This window comes from Staurois parvus, unplaced genomic scaffold (genome assembly GCF_062004578.1).
Source record: "Staurois parvus isolate SC_StPar_1 unplaced genomic scaffold, SC_StPar_1.0 ptg000191l, whole genome shotgun sequence".
NCBI lineage: Eukaryota > Metazoa > Chordata > Amphibia > Anura > Ranidae > Staurois > Staurois parvus.
Window position 1 is genome coordinate 7,776,398 of NW_028317987.1, and position 22,765 is coordinate 7,799,162.

At 44.3% G+C, this 22,765-nt stretch overlaps 1 protein-coding gene across 1 annotated transcript; it reads right to left on the reverse strand.

The window, feature by feature from the left end:
• Window positions 1-10,639: 10,639 nt before the first annotated feature.
• Window positions 10,640-13,661, reverse strand: LOC149461957 (uncharacterized). The gene has a single exon (XM_089677766.1). It carries the CDS (start codon window positions 13,659-13,661, stop codon window positions 12,180-12,182), a length of 1,482 nt encoding a protein of 493 aa, XP_089533892.1. The 3' UTR covers window positions 10,640-12,179.
• Window positions 13,662-22,765: the final 9,104 nt, after the last annotated feature.

Here is a 22,765-nt window from a genome sequence, read left to right on the forward strand (position 1 = left end):
GGATTGTCTCACTTTGTCTCCAGACTGGAAAGTAGAAGATGAGGACATCACAGAGTCTAGTCCAGGAGAAAACCCGGCTCCCTCCAATGTCCATCCGGCACCACCCAGTGTAGATTTCTCGTATTCTGAGGAACCTCAGACTGTACGGGACCGGGCCGGCCTTCCAACAGGGAAGAGATTCTCCTGTACTGAGTGTGGGAAGAGGTTCTGTTCTACATACCATCTTAATGTGCATAAAAGATCTCACACGGGGGAGAAGCCGTATTCCTGTCCTGACTGCGGGAAATGTTTTTCACAGAAGTCCATTCTTTACACACATCAGAGATCTCACACAGGAGAGAAGCCGTATTCCTGTCTTGAGTGCGGGAAAAAATTTTCACAGAAGTCCCATCTTTACATACATCAAAGATCTCACACGGGGGAGAAGCCATATTCTTGTCCTGAGTGTGGGAAAAGTTTTTCAGATAAATCCAGTCTTTACAGACATCAGAGATCTCACACAGGAGAGAAGCCGTATTCCTGTCTTGAGTGCGGGAAATGTTTTTCACTTATGTCAAATCTTTACACACATCAGAGATCTCACACGGGAGAGAAGCCGTATTCCTGTCCCGAGTGCGGGAAATGTTTTTCACAGAAGTCCCATCTTTCCAGCCATCAGCGATCTCATGCGATGGAGAAGCCACTTTCCTGTCCTTAGTGAGGGAAATGTTCCTCACTGAAGTCCTGTCTTCCTGTACATCAGGGGTCCCACACAACCCTGGAGGTGTATTAGTGCCTTGAGTGCGGGAAATGTCTTCTAGATGAATGTTGCTGGACATCCCAGCTCTCATGTGGGGAAGAAGCACACCCTGATATACACCTCAGATATACTCCATGGCTGATCTTCATCATGGAAGAAACAGATCAGAGGTCCCCAAAGACATGGATGAAGTGTGGGACCGGGTTGGCCATTGATAGCAGAAAAAGAATAAAAATGGTGTCATGACCTTTCATTGGCTGAGTACATTTTGTGGTGGGAGATTTCACAAACTTTTAGAGGTCTATTTAAAAAAAAACAAAAAGATTTAGTTGAACGAATGTGACCGGCATTCGCCTAGATGGGTTGAATATAGGCCGTATTTTATTTCTTACTCTGATTTTCTTGGCTCCATCTAGTGGCTATAATGCAGTATTGCACTACTTTTACTGATTGAGGTATTTCATGAATAATACCTCATTATGGTCACTAGATGGAGCTGACGGTCATAGGAAATCAATGTGTTACATTATTAAATATACATTTTTATCATATTCGTCCAATGAATTTTCTTTGAGCAGACTCCTTCATTTCCTTCTTCAGGCATGGATTCATACTAACAGCACACGCCAATTAGGCCACAACATGCTATTATCAGACCACCCATTATTTGTCTCAATCTTCCTAGGCCAGGTATCCATCCAAATACCCCGTCCCACCAATTACCAGGAACATCCTGTTTAATTCCTGAGGACAAGTCATGTAAAGCCTTTATGTGTGATTGTATAGAGGTGGCATGATCACTTACATTCCGTCACAATGTTCCCAACCATGATCATTGTTAAGCAGTAAATCATCTATAGTCACTGGATTCTGAAGAACAGCTTTACGGGTTCCTTGGAGGTCGAGTAACAGTTCCTGCAAAGCCATAGAAGTACGATTCAGACTTTTATCCAGACTACATACAATAGATCCAACTAAACTAGTGTATTCAGCTTTGGAAAGCAGTGTAATGTCTGATATACAATCTTCTGATACAATCTCGGTCCTCCTTCTTGATCTTAGATCCTTCTCCATAGCTTTAGGATGCTCAGGCAATATCATACTCAGACGGCTCCAAGTACAAGGCCCTCCAGTAATATTCCTGGAATATATGAATATGTGGGATTTCCACAAGAAAACAACCATCCTAAAGGTAGTGTGACCTGTGACTGTGGCTGGGCTGTGATAGAACATGATGACAGCTCATTGGGTTATGTACTGAACTACATGTTCTATTAGACGTACAGAAAATCCTGTCCTGAGGAGATCGGGTTGTGTGATGTGGGCCATATGGAAATCTGAGATCCCAACACCGGGGAATCTCTTCAGAATCACATGTCATATTGTAACACATCTCCTGGGGGAACATTCAACGTTTTCATACCAGTCATATATTCCAGCCTTTATATGGACCTGGACAGTTCTGACAGTCCTCATACAATGACATAGATGGTCCACCATCCCTTCTTACATCAGTATCATTAGTCATTACTCTGAAAATGTCCAACAAAACCGAGGTTGGGGTGGGAATGGCCATCAAACATGTAGCTAAATGATCGGCAGCATATCTGACAGAGGGAAATTGGGAACATTCATCACTCTCAGTGCCATATAAACCCAGACATTCTCTGATTGCTTTAACAGTTTATGTGGATGTGTGCGTGGGGCAAGGGGTCAGTCTTATGGGGCTGCGGAAGGGCCGGATCTATCCTGATCTGGGGGTGCAGTAGAAAAAAGGCGAGGGCCATAATGAAAATAGTGTGACAGAGATGCATGGAACTGGTATTCCCTGTTCATTTGGTATGCTTCTGTACTATGGAGTCACAACCTGGAAATAATATGACAGGTAGTGCAGAGAGAACACTAGTATGTATTAGCATGATAAAACAGAACTTGTGTCCCTATCAGAGTCCTTTCTTACATCAGGAGTCCTCAGAGTTCCCCTTTACATCACGGTTCTTTTGAGAGTCCTCCCTTACATCAGGTGTCCTTACCAGTGTGCCCCTTATATAAAATGTCCTCATCAGAGTGCCCCTTTACATCAATTGTCCCCATCAAGTGTCATGGATCAGTTGTATCCTCTCTGAGATCTGGGGGTACAAGTAAAATCTGGGGGTACAAAGCCCACCCCAGCACCCCCTAGATCTGGGCCTGGGCTATGAAAAATGTACATCAAGTCCTGCGGGTGATAATAACGTACTAATCACCCAAATCAGAGAAACACAATCACTGTAAGACAACCTATTAAAAGGAAGATATTCCAGGAGGTTTGTGGATGCAAAAGTATGGACATCCTGATTGTTATCGGTCCGTCTGTCTTCTAGTGGAACTATCGCCTGCTTCTCTCTAACACGTCTGCTTCAGGGTGTTCGACACCTTCTTCACCCTCTTTTGTAGTCAACACCTCAGGTGGAGGAGAATCCGGGACTTTTTTTATCCTTGACGCATGGATCCAGGCCTGAGAATCCACAGTCAGAACTGCTGTACGGGTCACGGCTGTTATTACTGTGGGCTCCCCATAAGGTGGGTCCAGGACCTTGTGCTTATGTACGGCTTTAACAACCACATGGTCTCCAGGCATGAAAAGATGTGTTGGTTCCTGTGAGCGAAGCAGAAAAGAAAGAGAAACATCACCGTAGATGCCATTCAAAAGCCTTATACGATTCATCACATATATTTCTTGGATCAGCTCTAATTCTCCAGGCATCATCACCAGCAGACCTTTGGTCTATGGGGTAGGAAATGGTCTGTCTATTAAAATTTCAGAAGGGGACAATTTAGTTGTTTTGTTTGGTGTCATCCTGATTTCAGCCAACACTGCGGCAGATAAGTCTGCCACTTAACAAATGTACCTCCAGTAGCTTTCCTCAACTTCTCCTTGATTGTCCTGTTCATCCTCTCTACCATTCCTGAACTCTGCGGGTGATAAGGGATGTGAAATTTCCATTGAATAACTATTCATTTGGCTACTTGTTGAGTCACTTTGGATGTGAATGATGGGCTCTTGTCTGAATCACCAGAGGGCATCTCCATCTTGAGAAAATTTCCTTGCACAACATTTTGGCCACAGTGGAGGCATCCTCTTTGTTAGTGATAAAAACCTCCGGCCATTTGGAAAATATGTCACTATAACCAGCAGATACTTACCTCTCTTGTTAGGCATGTGTGTAAAATCAGTCTGTAATTCCTCAAAAGGACCCTGTGGTGGAGGAAGATGGTCATGTTGGCCATACTGTTGTCCTGTATTATTGTTCCTCAAATAACACACCTTCCTAACTGATCTTGCACCCGTTGTGACATATTCTGTATACAAAATGTTTTTTCATTTCCTGCAAAGTCCTCTGCCATCCTCTGTGCCCTATGCCATGAAACTGTGCTATAAGCACCGGTGCACTGTGCTGAGGTATCCCTATGATCCCCTCTTTGGACATTAGACCATTCTAGTCCAATGTCAAACCTTTGTCTTTCCAATATTGAATATCCTCTTTTGTGGCTGTGCACTTTGAGTAACTGTTGTTCCGGGAGCATGGGCGACTCTAACATAGTCAAAACAAGACTGGCAGACTCCTGTGAAGGCTTTACAGCAGCTTCCTTGGCCGTACGGTCAGCCAATGCATTACCCAGAGCTATGGGGTCATGTGAAGATGTGTGGGCTTTACATGTGATACCAGCAATAGTACGGGGTTTGTGTATGGCTTCCAAAAGATCATTCACTAAAGATGCATGAGATCCCCTGCCAAAATCCTGCACTACATCAAATGTGTACTTGGAATCTGTGTAAATGTTAACATCTTTCCTTCAAATAATTCACAGGCACAGGTCAGGGCTATGAGTTCTGCAGCCTGTGCTGAGGGATAGGGGCAGGGCTTTGCTTCCCATACCTTATCTGGAAGTTGGACAACCTGCCAAGTAGACATTGTCATTAGGTCTTGTACATGAACCATCTACAAAGATATCAACATTCCCTACTACTGGCTCTTGTAACATGTCATATCTGGGAGTAATGTCTTCATGTATAATTGAAGCACAATCATGTTCCTTGGGAGGAATGTCAGATTCTGACTTCAAACTAAGCATGCCATTTAAAACAGTAATTGGTCCTGAACTTGGAGAGGAGTATTTAATAGATAAATGAACAGTGGAAGTGAGAATGACCTCATACACACTGGCTCTTTGGGCTGTCATGTGTCTCGTGTGGGAAGATTCTTCAGAATTTGTAATACGTGATGTGTGGTATGTAACACGGTGTTATGTCCCAATGTCATAGCCATAGATGCCTCCACTCCCATTTTCTATGCCTGCATAACTGCCTGTATATACAGGTGAAACTCGAAAAATTAGAATATCGTGCAAAAGTTCATTTATTTCATTAATGCAACTTAAAAGGTGAAACTAATATATGAGACTCATTCCATGCAAAGCAAGATAGTTCAAGCCGTGATTTGTCATCATTGTGATGATTATGGCTTACAGCTCATGAAAACCCCAAATCCACAATCTCAGAAAATTAGAATATTATGAAAAGGTGCAATATTCTAGGCTCAAAGTGTCCCACTCTAATCAGCTCATTCAGCCATAACACCTGCAAAGGGTTCCTGAGCCTTTAAATGGTCTCTCAGTCTGGTTCAGTAGGAATCACAATCATGGGAAAGACTGCTGACCTGACACCATCATTGACACCCTCCATAAGGAGGGAAAGCCTCAAAAGGTAATTGCAAAAGAAATTGGATGTTCCCAAAGTGCTGTATCAAAGCACATTAATAGAAAGTTATGTGGAAGGGAAAAGTGTGGAAGAAAAAGGTGCACAAGCAGCAGGGATGACCGCAGCCTGGAGAGGATTGTCAGGAAAAGGCCATTCAAAAGTGTTGGGGACTTTCACAAGGAGTGGACTGAGGCTGGAGTCAGTGCATCAAGAGCCACCACACACAGACGGATCCTGGACATGGGCTTCAAATGTCGTATTCCTCTTGTCAAGCCGCTCCTGAACAACAAACAACGTCAGAAGCTTCTTACCTGGGCTAAGGAAAAACAGACCTGGTCTGTTGCTCAGTGGCCCAAAGTCCTATTTTCTGATGAGAGGAACTTTTGCATCTCATTTGGAAACCAAGGACCCCGAGTATGGAGGAAGAATGGAGAGGCCCAAGGACCCAGAGTATGGAGGAAGAATGGAGAGGCACAAGGAGCCCAAGTATGGAGGAAGAATGGAGAGGCACAAGGACCCCGAGTATGGAGGAAGAATGGAGAGGCCCAAGGACCCCGAGTATGGAGGAAGAATGGAGAGGCCCAAGGACCCCGAGTATGGAGAAAGAATGGAGAGGCCCAAGGACCCCGAGTATGGAGGAAGAATGGAGAGGCCCAAGGACCCCGAGTATGGAGGAAGAATGGAGAGGCACACACTGCAAGATGCTTGAAGTCCAGTGTGAAGTTTCCACAGTCTGTGTTGATTTGGGGAGCCATGTCATCTGCTGGTGTTGGTCCACTGTGCTTCATTAAGTCCAGGGTCACCGCAGCCGTCTACCAGAAGATTTTGGAGCATTTTATGCTTCCTTCCACAGACAAGCTTTATGGGGATGCTGACTTCATTTTCCAGCAGGACTTGGCACCGCCCACACTGCCAAAAGCACCAAAACCTGGTTCAATGACCGTGGGATTACTGTGCTTGATTGGCCAGCAAACTCGCCTGACCTGAACCCCATAGAGAATCTATGGGGCATTGCCAAGAGAAAGATGAGAGACATGAGACCGAACAATGCAGAAGAGCTGAAGGCCGCTATTGAAGCATCCTGGTCTTCCATAACACCTCAGCAGTGCCACAGGCTGATAGCTTCCATGCCACGCCGCATTGAGGCAGTAATTGCTGCAAAAGGGGCCCAAACCAAGTACTGAGTACATATGCAGCTTCTACTTTTCAGAGGTGCGATATTGTTCTATGTACAATCCGTGTTTTATTGATTGCATGGAATATTCTCATTTTCTGAGATTGTGGATTTGGGGTTGTCATGAGCTGTAAGCCATAATTATCACAATGATGACAAATCACGGCTTGAACTATCTTGCTTTGCATGTAATGAGTCTCATATATTAGTTTCACCTTTTAAGTTGTATTATTGAAATAAATGAACTTTTGCACAATATTCTAATTTTTCGAGTTTCACCTGTATATATAATTCCTAACTCTGGTGTTGTCAGATTTCATCCTGCCTCTTCTTTCCAGACCCTCTTAAATCTTTTTAGGAACTCCATAATTGATTCCATACTGCTCTGCTTACAAGCAACTACTGTAGCTAGTGACTGTTAATTTCTGCAATTAACTCCTTCCACATCTGTTTCTGTCCTACGGCAGTTCTCCACTCATAGTCCACAGTCAGTCCAAATGGCTCATGAAGCATGGTGGTCCAATCCCAACCTGATTCCATATCATATCCCAAAATTCCATCGATGATTATCCTCATGCCCTGTTGTGAACATTGTTGCCCCTGCATTGCTCTTTTCAAGTAGTTAATGGCAGCAGTGGGGTTTTCCGAGGATCAGGACAACCCTTTATAATTCCATTAACGTCATTCATTACCATTGGCTTTATCACAATGTCATTTCCCACAATGATGGAAGGGTAAGCTTGGGTGGCTCCCTCGTCTTCAGCGTCTTTTCTGGACCTCAAATAATACTTACTGAGTTCTTCTGAATTATCCTGCTCCTGCTGACTCATCTCTCCTGTTGAATCTTCTGACTCCTCACTTGCTGTGTCCCTCTCCTGTACTGTCTGCTCTTTTACCATTGATGTCTGTCCTCCTGATTTCATTGCCTTGCTTACTACTTTGCCTTTTTTATTTTCCTCCTTCTTGGTCCTGGGTGTCAGAGCAGTCACAGTTTGCTGCATCTGGTCTAATGTCCTTCCCAATGTAACTTTTGTTTCTTTCCACTCTTTATTCATTTCACGCATTGATACACTTGAACCTGACTCTTCTTCTGAAGAACCTTCCCCATCACCACCGATCACTGCCAAATGGCCTCCTTCATTGGTGGGAGACTCTTGGGGCAGAATGTAATGCATGTCTCCTCCTATTATGTGACAACAAATAATCCTCATCCTTAGGGAGCTGAGGATACAGCTGAGTATAATCAGGAAGCGCAGTGGCAGGCGATAAGTGCCATAAATAGCGTTGGCACTATATAAATCCTGTATAATAATAATAGTCTGTTTAGCTACTGGGGCAGAAGGGATTGGTTTCAGGCATTTATATCCCGGGGCATACTTCAACCAATTCAATGCTCCCCCTCACATATATAGGGAAAGGCAGTTTTGTCCCCTAAATATATCCCCTTTATCATATCCATGTGAAAATCATCATCATTGTCCCCATCTCTGGGAAAAGGACTGGCACTCCCCATGGTTGAACTCCACCCCACCAGGCTGTCCACCCATTGGACAACATAAAAATCCAAAGTGACACTCAGGCAACATACTCTTTACATGTTTCATTAGCTGGTAGTTGGGATTTTTCTAGAGCTGATCCATCTTCCTTAGTAAATTTCTTTAACAGGTTTTCTTCCTCTGAATACTTTACACGATGGCTCCGGAGGGTCTGGGTACTTCCCCTTACCTTGGGAGTTTCCCATCATCACTGCAAAGCAAAGATGCGATATTACAGTGAAGGAAATAAGTATTTGATCCCCTGCTGATTTTTAATGTTTGCCCACTCACAAAGAAATGATCAGTCTAAAAATCGAATGTTCGGTGTATTGTAACACTGAGGGACAGAATTTCAACAACAAATTCAGCAGAAATGCGTCTAACAAATGATGACTGATTTGAATGTTCATGAGGGAAATAAGTATTTGATCCCCTTCACAAAATATGACTTACTACTTGGTGGCAAATCCCTTGTTGGCAATCACAGAGGTCAGACGTTTCCTGTAGTTGGCCACCAGGTTCGCACACATGTCAGGAGGGATTTTGGCCCACTCCTCTTGGCAGATCCTCTCCAAGTCATTAAGGTTTGGTGGCTGACATTTGGCAACTCAAAATTCCAGCTCCCTCCACAGATTTTCAATCGGATGAAGGTCTGGAGACTGGCTAGGCCACTCCAGGACCTTAATGTGCTTCTTCTTGAGCCGCTCCTTTGTTGCCTTGGCCATGTGTTTTGGGTCATTGTCATGCTGGAACACCCATCCATGACCCATTTTCAATGCCTTGGCTGAGGGAAGAAGGTTCTCACCCAAGATTTGATGGTACATTGCCCCGTCCATCATCCCTTTGATGCGGTGCAGTTGTCCTGTCCCCTTAGCAGAAAAACACCCCCAAAGCAGAATGTTTCCACCACGTTTCACAGTTGGGATGGTGTTCTTGGGGTCATAGGCAGCATTCCTTCTCCTCCAAACACGGCGAGTTGAGTTGATGCCAAAGAGCTGGATTTTGGCCTCATCTGACCACAACACTTCCCACCAGTCCTCCTCTGCATCATTCAGATGTTCAGTGGCAGACTTCAGACGGGCCTGGACATGTGCTTTCTTGAGCAGAGGGACCTTGCGGGCACTGCAGGATTTCAGTCCTTGTCGGCGTAGTGTGTTACCAATTGTTTTCTTGGTGACTGTGGTCCCAGCTGCCTGGAGATCATTGACAAGATCCTCACGTGTAGTTCTGGGATGATTCCTCACTGTTCTCATAATCACTGACACTCCACGAGGGGAGATCTTGCATGGTGCACCAGACCTAGGGAGACTGACACTTGTTTTGTGTTTCTTCCATTTGTGAATGATTGCACCAACTGTTGTCACCTTCTCACCAAGCTGCTTGGCCATAGTTTGGTAGCCCAGTCCAGCCTTGTGTAGGTCTACCATCTTGTCTCTGACATCCTTGGACAGCTCTTTGGTCTTTGCCATGGTGGAGAGTTTGGAATCTGATGGTTTGATGGCTTCTGTGGACAGGTGTCTTTTATACAGGTAACACAATGAGATTAGCAGCACTCCCTTTAAGAGACTGCTTCTAATCTCAGCTTGTTACCTGTATGAGAGACACCTGGGAGCCAGAAATCCTGCTGAATGATAGGGGATCAAATCCTTCTTTCCCTCATGAACATGCAGATCCGTCATCATTTGTTAGACATGCATTTCTTTTGAATTTTGTGTTGCTATTCTGTCTCTCAGTGTTACAATACACCGAACATTCGATTTTTAGACCGATCATTTCTGTGTGAGGGGTGAACATTCAACATCAGCAGGGGAGCAAATACGCATTTCCTTCACTGTATGTGAGCTGGCCTATGTGTTTCTCTCCCAGTGATGACTCTTTGTGCCGGGTGAAGCTGGACTGAACTCACATAGAGCTCCGACAAATTTTTTCTCAACTGCACAAGTGCTTCAAGGCTGAAAATCACCTGGACAGATACACCCCTATTGTGACTCCTTCAGACTGTCACCATGCTTTCACCTATTCCAGGTCAATGGAGAAATCTCCTCGCTGAGTAGATGGGGCGTCTCACAGTCCTACAGAGACTTAGAATACATCTACTGAACAGTTTCTCTAGTTACAAGCGTACATAATCACTGAACACACTGCTCTGTATGATTGTATGGAGGACATACACACATTTCTTATACATCAACCTAGGTTCTGTTTAACCCCGCGAGCTCCCAAAGCTCCAGCGGACAATTGCTCGTGCTACCGCAGCACAGAGGCTTGGTGGAGATAGGGGGCAATCAGGGCAAAGGAAGACAACAAATGCTCACTTACCTCCGATGGCCGATCCTATCCCACTTCTGACACCACTTCTGTCAGGAACATCAATTTATGCCGGCCTCCTCCTCCATACAAACATCCAGTTCAAAGTACTTTGGCAATAATGCAAGTCAGACATCTAGATGTGTGATGCAAAATGTGACTTCTTTATTATTCATCAAGCTTTAAGTAATAAATGATAACGCGACATATTTCAGGTGGTTTCCATAAAGCACCAATCAGAATACAGAATAGAGATTTCAGTAAACTACTCCATGGCACGTCATAACAAAAATACAACAGGATAGTGACTTCTGTGATCTCTATAAACAAGAAATGTGTGCATGGATACCAGCATTCACATCCCACGGGAACATCTTGTATGTACAACAAACCAGTTAGTAGGCACAAAGCAAAAGTGAGTGAACTATTAACCCTTTCATATAGTAGGTGGAGCGAATTACTATGATACTTAGCGCCACCTAAAGGATGAATAGGGATTTTTTTTTGTTTTAAATAAATAGTTGGTTTAGTCCTGAGGTTTTATGTCTTTAATGTCTACTATACTCATAAATGTATGAATGTGATCTCCGATACTTGTATGACACCACCCCTCACATAGTACACTAAAAATATGTCGGGGGAGAGAGACAAGCATGTGTCCAGCCATGACAAATGCTGTATTTTAATAAACACTGATTTCCTATAATCATCAGCTCCCTCTAGTGGCCATAATGAAGTATTATTCAAAAACACATCAATCAGGAAAAACAGTTCAATACATTATGGCCACTAGGTTGAGCCAATGATCATAGGAAATTACTGTGTGAAATAAAATTACACCATGTGACATGGCTGAATGAATGCTGGTCATATTAGTTCATCTATTCTCTAAGTGGGGTGGTATCTATTGGGCCAATCCCTTTTACAAACCACACATAATATCGCCCTTCAAAGTGAAAACAGAAACGATTTGCACAAAATCAAAGAGTAGAAATATTTTCCGGTGGATCCCCTCTACCCAGACCCCATATGTAGACATAGAACAACAAGCTGTGTTCCGTCTCGTGCCGCACTCCTCCAACCACCCAAACCCACACAGAAGCAAAGGGAAATAATGAGAGGAAAGTTCCCCCCTAGTTTGGGGCGGAGTTCTCCTTCCCTTCTGTTGGGGGATGGGAGAAGGATGGACTGAAGACAGAGAGACGCTTCGGGGTCACCACTGTTCTGTAGAGCCTTGAAATGAAGGACATCAACTTCAGAAGTTCTTGTTGTCTGTGTAAAGTTCCCCGATAACGAGATCTGGGCTCTCCCGGCTTCTAGCTCTGTAACCCGCTATATCATTATCAGGAAACGCAACTCCGACACCCAAGAAGGGCTGAAGTTGTGTCCTTCATTTCCAGGATCTACTGACCACTCTGCACCCCGACATTTACTGCACTTCATCCATGTCTTTGGGGGCCTCTCATCTCCTTATCAACTGTTTCTGCCATGATGAAGATCAGCCATGGAGTATATCTGAGGTGTATATCAGGGTGTGCTTCTTCCCCACATGAGAGCTGGGATGTCCAGCAACATTCATCTAGAAGACATTTCCCGCACTCAAGGCACTAATACACCTCCAGGGTTGTGTGGTACCCCTGATGTATAGGAAGACAGGACTTCAGTGAGGAACATTTCCCTCACTCAGGACAGGAATGTGGCTTCTCCCATGTGAGATCTCTGATGTTTGGAAAGACTTGACTTCTCTGAAAAACATTTCCCGCACTCAGGACAGGAATACGGCTTCTCCCCCATGTGGCATCCCTGATGTGCGATAAGATGGGATTTCTGTGAAAAACATTTCCTGCACTCAGGACAGGAATACGGCTTCTCCCTCGTGTGAGATCTCTGATGTGTGTAAAGATTGGACTTAGCTGAAAAACATTTCCCACACTCAGGACAGGAATACGGCTTCTCCCCAATGTGAGATCTCTGATGTGTGTAAAGATTGGACTTATCTGAAAAACATTTCCCGCACTCAAAACAGGAATATGGCTTCTCCCCTGTGTGAGATCTCTGATGTGTGTAAAGATGGGACTTATCTGAAAAACATTTCCCGCACTCAAAACAGGAATATGGCTTCTCCCCCGTGTGAGATCTCTGATGTCTGGAAAGATTGGACTTCTGTGAAAAACATTTCCCACACTCAGGACAGAAATATGGCTTCTCTCCTGTGTGAACTCTTTGATGTTTGTAAAGACTGGACTTCACTGAAAAACATTTCCGGCACTCAGGACAGGAATATGCCTTCTCCCCGGTGTGAGATTTCTGATGTATGTAAAGATTGGACTTCTGTGAATAACATTTCCCACACTCAGGACAAGAATACGGCTTCTCCCCTGTGTGAGATCTCTGATGTGTGTAAAGATTGAACTTATCTGAAAAACATTTCCCACACTCAAGACAGGAATACAGCGGCTTCTTCCCCGTGTGAGATCTCTGATGTTTGGAAAGATTGGACTTCACTGAAAAACATTTCCCACACTCAGGACAGGAATATGCCTTCTCCCCAGTGTGAGATCTCTGATGTGTGTAAAGATTGGACTTAGCTGAAAAACATTTCCCGCACTCAGGACAGGAATACGGCTTCTCCCCTGTGTGAGATCTCTGATGTGTGTAAAGACTGGACTTATGTGAAAAACATTTCCCACACTCAGGACAGGAATATGGCTTTTCCCCTGTGTGAGATCTCTGATGTGTGTAAAGACTGGACTTCAATGAAAAACATTTCCCACACTCAGGACAGGCATATGGCTTCTCCCCCGTGTGAGTTCTCTGATGTTTGTAAAGAATCGACTTCTTTGAAAAACATTTTCCACACTCAGGACAGGAATACGGCTTCTTCCCTGTGTGAGATCTTTCATGTGAATTAAGGTTGGATTTATAACGGAAACATTTCCCGCACTCAGTACAGGAAAACCTCTTCCCTGTTGGAAGGCCGGCCCGGTCCCGCACAGTCTGAGGTTCCTCAGGATACGAGGAATCCGATGGTCCATCTACACTGGGTGGTGCCGGATGGACATTGGAGGGAGCCGGGTTTTCTCCTGGACTATACTGTGTGATGTCCTCATCTTCTACTTTCCAGTCTGGAGACAAAGTGAGACAATCCTCGGAGGTTTTCCTCATCTCCCGGCCATGGACTAAAATACAAAGACAAAGAGGATTACTAGACAGGAGCTGATTGGTTCCCCCATACCAGAAAGACAGTGAGAGATCCAATGAGAACTTTATCATCTGGACCAATCAGTGAGCAGTATGGGTGGAGGAATGGATTTAGTGTTCATGACCCACCTGTGCTGATCTCTGTAGGAGTGTCCTCCTCTATAAATGTCCCCGTTATTCCATCCTCCTCCATAGACTGCTGATCATCCCTCACATACGCCTCTTCTTCTTCTGCTTTCACCTCAAATTCTATATCGATTGGATCTCCACTCTAAATCAAGGAAATGAGAGAAAATATCATCTGTAAAATATAAACTCACATAAAATATCCACACATTGTCTCCATGAGTCCATGTTCTAGATGCTCCTTCCCACCAACCTTGTAATAGTGAGGGATGGTGTGACCTTCCTGTGTGGAATCCCGGGAATACAGAGGACGGGGACATCTCTCTGGTGGGTTCCTGGTATTAGGTGGCTCCATGATATCCTTGTGTCCTTCTGAAAACTCCTCCATCACTCCATACTCCTCATCCTCCTCTTTATACTCTTCTTTAACATCAATATTATCATCCCCGAGGATTCCACTCTGAAAGATATAATAAAACATTCATTGTAACAAACATGCTGTGTATAAATCACAACTACCAATAATTGTCATCATCTACCTGATGATGGTGAGGGATGGTGTGACCTTCCTGTGTGGAATCCCGGGAATACAGAGGACGGGGACATCTCTCTGGTGGGTTCCCATGACTGGATCCATCTGTAGGAAACACACACACTGACTGAATCCATTGTTTCTATGTGTTTATCAGATGATGGGGGATCTAGGTGGATCCTCCGTACTGCTCTCTCCTTTACAATAAAGTCTCCTCTTACCCGGTGATGTGAGGGGCGGCTGATTGTCCATCATGACGTCCTTGTAGAGATCCTTGTGTCCTTCTAAATACTCCCACTCCTCCATGGAGAAATAGACAGTGACTCCCTGACACCTTATAGGAACCTGACACACACAATGATACAGTCACCATCCAGACACATCCCTTGTCTGTTACTGGAGAATGTCCCAGAATTCCCGGCACCGCTCACCTCTCCTGTCAGCAGCTCCATCATCTTCTTGGTGACTTCTAGAATCTTCTGCATGTTGTGTCTCTCAGGGTTTAGGGAGTCACATGGAGGCACTGTGATGGTCATATGATCACCTGACTTCAGAAGAGGAAATCTCTGTATTGAGGAACCAATAGGAATATCATGTTAGACTCCCAGAATCCTCCTCACCTCTCCGGTCAGGTCTGTGTTTTATTAATAGAGATGACAGTGATGTCATGTGACCTCCCAGAATCCTCCTCACCTCTCCGGTCAGGTCTGTGTTTTATTAATAGAGGTGAGAGTGATGTCATGTGACCTCCCAGAATCCTCCTCACCTCTCCAGTCAGGTCCGTGTTTTATTAATAGAGATGAGAGTGATGTCATGTGACCTCCCAGAATCCTCCTCACCTCTCAGGTCAGGTCTGTGTTTTATTAATAGAGATGAGAGTGATGACATGTGACCTCCCAGAATCCTCCTCACCTCTCCGGTCAGCAGGTAGATGATCTCCAGGGTGAGGTTTAGTATCTTCTCAGTCATGTGACTCCGGTCCTCCTCCATCCTCATTGGTGCCATCATGTGATCTATACAGGTCTCCTTGTAGACGGATAACTTTGGGAAATGAAAGTAAGAATGATTTGGATGGTATTGGTCACACAATAATAGGATGTGGATGTGAGGGGGGAATAGGAGGGTTGCTGGACATTGAAGAACTACTCCCCCCATGGGAAGACATTTAATCTGAACTGTTTAGTATTTGCTACATCTTGGAGGTCCTGGGACAATCTTGACCTGCCAGATCAGAAATCCCCTTTTCTCTGTTGGGTTTGTTTGGTCTCTGAACTGGTTTTCATTAGTTTTAGATCTGCAGACAAGGAATGATAAATACGATCCTTCCTATGACCTGTTTGCTCTGAGGCAGTGCTGTGAGGTCAATGTCGGCTCATCATGATGTCCAGGAAGGGGAACTTGAGGACTTTTGGCCGGATTTGCTGACTTTAATAGCCAGAACTCTGACTGCAAGGCTCCAATCTCTAGCAGCCTGCTGACTGACAGGAGTGATGTCACTGTCACTCTCTGCAATAAGAGAAGGGATTGGATGGGATAGCAGGAGGATGCTACTGGTGTAATAGAGAGCTCTGGGGGAGGAGTCTGTTCTCTTCCCTCCAATGACAGCCCATCGTGGGTAGGAAGAGAACAACATAAGGGAAGGGTTAGTTCATTCATTGCCAAGTATACTGTGATATCCAGGACATTGTACAGAGTGGTGGTGGGTTCCTGGGGCTCTGAATTCCAGCACCGGGCACTGCCAGAGCCTGTGTCATGGGAAGGTATTAGAGTGTCTCCTGAAGATGTTCAGCACTGACCCCTGACTACCTTTTAGTCGATAATGCACCAACAGACCTCCTCTAAGAACAAGTGACCACTAAGGGGTGAAGGATTGCCCTCCTTCATTCCACTTGGTATACTGGAAAACAATGAGATGGTAAGAAGGTGAAGGTTGTCTTCCTTTCCTGATAGGAGTTCTGTAAGGAGGTCTGGAAAGTAAATACAGCAATGTAAGGGGCCCTATGCTCCATACTCCTGACCCCGGCACTCCATCATTGTGTTGGCTGCATAGTGTAATGATTGCCCATTGGCTGCCTGTGTAGTGTCATCATTGCCCTTTGTAGGCCATGTATGGTCAGGATGGTCCTTGTCTTGTCTATTTATTGTCAGTGCTGTTTGTTTAGAGGACCATATTACTAGAATTTATCTCCACAATGAGGAGAATGTTCCGGCCCCGGAAGTGGGGGAATGTTCTGCCCCTGAAGGGGTTCATCTGGGTTCCCACACTATATATGTGTGTATCATCATCTGCTGGAGATAAAAGACGTCACAGTGACTATGGAGGAAGAGGACGGACATGACTATGGAGGAAGAGGACAGACGTGACTATGGAGGAAGAGGACGGACGTGACTGTAGAGGAAGAGGACGGACATGGCTATGGAGGAAGAGGACGGACGTGACTGTGGAGGAAGAGGATGGACGTGACTGTGGACGAAGAGGACGGACGTGGCTGTGGAGGAAGAGGACGGACGTGACTGTGGAGGAAGAGGACGGACGTGACTGTGGAGGAAGAGGACGGACGTGACTGTGGAGGAAGAGGACGGACGTGACTGTGGAAGAAGAGGACGGACGTGACTGTAGAGGAAGAGGACGGACGTGACCGTGGAGGAAGAGGATGGGCGTAACCATGGAGGAAGAGGACGGGCGTGACTATGGAGGAAGAGGACGGACGTGACTATGGAGGGAGAGGACAGACATGACTATGGAGGAAGAGGACAGACATGACGGGGGTTACTGGGTGTAAATAAGAAATAACATCTTATTACCTCCTCTGCTGCCACGTCCACAAATGTTTCCGATCTGCTTCCTCCCAACTCACCTCTCGGAATGTCCTGCCTGTACCTGACATCACTTCCTGTCTGTACCTGACATCACTTCCTGTCTGTACCTGACATCACTTCCTGTCTGTATCCCATAGAGAAGTCCTGTCTGGGGAGAAATGAGATCACCATCTTGTGGATTTCATAGGAACTGCAGCCCCGAGAAACATCCCTAATAACATTCCTGCATTGTATCTACCTTACAGAGATACCAGGGAAGATCAAAAAGAACTAAAAAAAGTAAGAAACAATAAACCTAACTCTTATGCAACCAACTGTTTAAATAATATATTTTACTACAGATAGAAAAGTCTTAAAGACACAGAACACAAGATAAAAACAAAATACATAATAAAACAGAGACTTCCAAAACAGATATTTTTGGGTAAAATATGCAAAAATACATCCTAAAGTATAAGAATATCTATCAATCCACTCATAATGAAGATGTTAGACATAAATGACAAGGATGTAATGGTCACAGAGGAATGGTGGTGGAGATCTCTCAAAGTAAGAACACTTCCTTGAATGGTTCTATAAATAAAGAATGAATCCTGGAGGGAATAAAGCTGTAAAGCAATAAATAATATATAAACTGGGCCATCCACTTCATCCATAAAGACATTGTGATTGAAGATCTTCTAGATCACATAGAAGGAGGACTCATCCATGATTTCATACATTTGTTTGGAAGGATAGAACAATCCTCAGAAGGGAACATGTAGGATGACAGGAAAGGCTCCTGACTGGTGAGATCCTCCAAACATAATGATGACATCCATGAACTGGAGCGAGCTCGTTGGGGTGATAAAGCCAATCTGGAAACACTGTGTAGACGTTCTCCAAGAACTCAGCACACTCCAGGTGTGGAGAAAGTCTCCAGGTGGGTTTAGCCTGTCATTTATCATAGGTAGAAATGTCCACACATGGACTTCCACAGGGACCCCCAGACTACATATAGAACCTGTACAGTGTCCCCTGTAATGAACTGCTTCCCACCAGGCCTATAGCAGAATGACAGCTGAGCGGGATCTCTCCCATCCTGGGTGGACATCATATGAAGTCCTCCAAGTCTAGTGGCTCTGCTGTATCTTGATATGTCACCTGCTGTGTCCACCAGATGACAGATCATTGTACCAGACCAGCCCAGTACCATGTGATTGCTATGACCAATCACAGTGATCATATGACAGTTGTATACAATGAATGGCTTTCATTCATAGCCATTCATTGAGTACTATTGTGATGATCTCTGTGATTTGTCACTGGCTCAATACCTCTACTGGAAGTTTACTCCAAGCATCAACTACTCTTTCAGTAAAATAATACTTTCTGAGATTAGTTGTGAACTTTCCTCAAGTTAGTTGGAGGTCATTTCCCTATGTTCTTCATTCATGTACTTCATAAATACCTTTATGTAAGTGAGGTCTCCAGAACTGGACACAGTATTCTAAATGAGGTTGCTGGTGACCCCTCTTGTGATATAAAGATCTATATAGAGGAATCGGGACCTCCTTCCTCCCGCCGGTGACCCCTCTAGTGATATAAAGATCTATATGGAGGAATTGGGACCTCCTTCCTCCCGCCGGTGACCCCTCTAGTGATATATAGAGCTATATAGAGGAATCGGGACCTCCTTCCTTCTGCCGGTGACCCCTCTAGTGATAGGATCTACATAGAGAAATCAGGACCTCCTTCCTCCTGCTGGTGACCCCTCTAGTGATATAAAGATCTATATAGAGGAATGAGGAACTCCTTCCTCCCATCGGTGACCCCTCTAGTGATATAAAGATCTATATAGAGGAATCGGGAACTCCTTCCTCCTGCCGGTGACCCCTCTAGTGATATAAAGATCTATATAGAGGAATGAGGACCTCCTTCCTCCTGCCGGTGACCCCTCTAGTGATATAAAGATCTATATAGAGGAATCGGGAACTCCTTCCTCCTGCCGGTGACCCCTCTAGTGATATAAAGATCTATATAGAGGAATGAGGACCTCCTTCCTCCTGCCGGTGACCCCTCTAGTGATATAAAGACCTATATAGAGGAATGAGGAACTCCTTCCTCCTGCCGGTGACTCCTCTAGTGATGCATCCTAGAATTCTATTCACTTTTCTCACTGCCTGGCCACACTGTTTGCTCATTTTGCAATTGTCTGAAATAAGTACCCTCAAATCCTTTTCTTCTGAAGTGCTGGCCAACACTGTACCCCCAATGTTGTACTCTCTGAAGGGATGTTTTTCCCTAGGTGCATTATTTTACATTTAGAAACATTGAACTGCAATTTCCACTTTTTAACCAATCTTCCAGCAATGCCAAATCCTGTTCCATGTTACAGTCACCTCCAGGGATATCCTCCCTATTACACGCCTTTGTGTCATCAGCAAAGAGACATCCCCTAACCCAACAACCCTTTAGTTCTATCACTTACATATAGATTGCACAGAGCAGCTCCCAGTACAGAGCCTTGGGGTACACCACTAGTGACTGCTCTCTGTTCTGAGTGATCCCCATTTACAACCACACTCTGGTATCTCTCCTTTATCCAGCTGCACATCCACTGAACCCCCCAAAGGCTAAGTCCTAGCTTGTCCAACTTCTGTATTAGATCATTATGTGGAACTGTATCACATGCCTTGCGGGAATCAAGATACTCTATGTCCACAGCACCACCCTGGTCCAAAACATTGGTGATATAGTCAAAAAGTCCAATCAGATGAGTCTGCCATGATCTGCCCCCAGTAAAGCCATGCTGCTTTGGATCCAGCAAGTTGTGTGTTTTTAGATGATCAATGATCCTTCCTTTCAGGAGTGATTCCATTAACTTGACTACCACCGATGTTAGACTCACTGGCCTGTAATTGCCGGCTTCTACCTTGCTGCCCTTCTTGGATGGAACACACTGTGCACTCCATTACATGAACAATATTGGGAGTGCTGCAATCATCATCTGATCAGGATACACAGGGTTATGAGCCAATCGTAGATCAGCAGGTGCCTACAGGATACCACCACACAGGGATATGAGCCAATTGTAGATCATCAGGTGCCTACAGGTTATCACCCCACAGGGTTATGAGCCAATCGTAGATCAGCAGGTGCCTACAGGTTACCACCACACAGGGATATGAGCCAATCGTAGATCACCAGGTGCCTACAGGTTACCACCACACAGGGTTATGAGCCAATAATAGATCACCAGGTTGGCGGAACTGTTCTGGGCTCACAGAATGAAACAGGAAGGCTGAACTTATCATCTCTACATGGACATGCTGGAAGCCATTTTGTTCTGTATATTCTATTTCATGGTTTCTGAACACAGATTCTAAGAGCCTTCCAAGGTGGTTACAGCTTATGTTCCCAGGTTATAAATCTGGGGGGAGGTATGGTGGTATCAGACGGCTACAAGATGAAGACTAGACATGACACCAAGTGGTAAGATAAATGGATGAGTCCATGTCTAGATTGAACAAAGGACACAAGAACTGGTCACAATGATTATTTCCCATGATCCTCTGGAAAGAGTGCATATTATACCTTACATTGTATATGGTGTTATTATTATGTGACAGGAATATCTGATCCAAAAATGTCACTTGTATTATTATTAGTATTACATGAAGTGAATGCTTGCTTACTTATGTCATCCAGGTTTATATTACTATATTCCATTTCCACATACATATATTTATATGAAATGGTTTAACAATGAATGCATATTGATATATTGGGGATATTCTGTTTGTAACATTATAAAGTATCAGTTTGAGTTCATTGTATGACAACGTTGTTATGTTACAGAAGACGTGAGATAAGAAGTCTCAGTATAATGACCTCATCTTTTTGTAGGATATTTAGGTAGATTTGTTTTCTCCAGAATCACTTAAGGTGGTTGTAAACCCCAAATATTTAAAAATTGTACTTTTTTTCCATAAATGAATACATTTTAATGTAAACATCCATACAGCTGTGAGTGTACCTCAGAAAAATGCTCCTTTAGCTTGTCTCCGCCCTCCAAAATCTGCTGGTCTGTGGGCGTGGCTTAGGACCAGAGAATAGTAGGCGGAGATGTGATGTCACACAATCCCCCAGTTATACCCCCTCCAGCCTCGGCTCAAAAACAATCACTGGTGCTGATGAGTGCTGAGTTGTGGATCTTGTGAAGGCAGAGACCAGCATGGAGAGGACACCCCCTCCCCCACCCCTTGCAGTGTATTACATGGAGGCTCATACTGGTCTCATCCTCAGCACGGCCTGTCACTCACAGGAGAAGGGGAGTGGTGACACCATATTTCTGCTGGTGTCAGATTTATTCTGCTCAGAAGATCAGGTGGGATTTCTGGAGAAAGGGATTGCTTCAAGATACCAGACTAAGCTGAATGGCTCAGTAAAGGTAAAATCTACCCAACTGCAGGATTGGACTGATTTGTGTTTTTTAGGTTTACAACCACTTTCAGTAATACATTATTAGCAGTGACATGGGTACCAGTCTGTGTGACACCAAACCTGGCAGAAAAGCAGTTCTCTCTAAATGTAGTCATGTCCTTACCAGCCGTGGTTAAAGGTCAACCCTTGTCATGTTCCAGAAGACGTGTCAGAGAATTCCTCATCCTATACTGCCCCCTTCAGGTCACTGAAATCAATTAGTAGAGAAAATAGCACCTAGTCTGACGTCATTGTGAGGAGAGATGAGCTTTGCCCGCCTAGGTTTTATTTGGAGGGATAAAAGTAAGAGACGGACAGAGAAGAGGACACACATCACAAAACAAGACCTCACAAGACAGGAGACAAGGGGCAACAGACGGACACAGACACCCCCTGAAGTGAGCGCACTGAAAGCTGACATCACTGACACCATACAGTCCATATTGGGAACTAGAACTTTCATTTTCCTCAGATAACTTGTACTCCCCTTATATCTCCAGATACATTGTTTAGTCCGATAACGGTTCTGGTGAGCACAGGAGGGGATGTGACGTCATTTTACCTGCAGTATAAATTATTATCATTTCACTCCTCTGGGGAAGATTGATTTTACATATCCCTGAAGCTGATTCTGGCTTCTAGTCAATGGTTTATCCGGATGTATACAGTATATATATGACAAGGCAGACTACTTCATGTAACATTACATCTTCATCTCAGATTGTAAGCGGATTGGATTGGCCTGTGTATGGGATTCCAGATCAAGTCATGGCAAGGTACACGTTGAGCGTTGAATATCTGGGTGTAGAGAGATCACGGGGGGGATTTGTATATCTGTTGTCACATGTTGCTGAGTTACTGATTTCTTACACGACATTTCCAGACAGTTGGATGTAATTCATTAATATTTGGCAGTAATTGCTGGCTTGTATTTCTCCCCATTATTGTGGATTAGATCATTGTACTGTTATCTTGTATTGTTTATTATTTATCATCACCTATTAGATTTCATCCCCATTTTGTACTGATTTATATTATTAATAAATATATATTTTTGCACATTATTGTGTTTTATTTTGTCTTCCAATTATCACAAATACAGAACTGGGATGTCGGTTACTTTGTG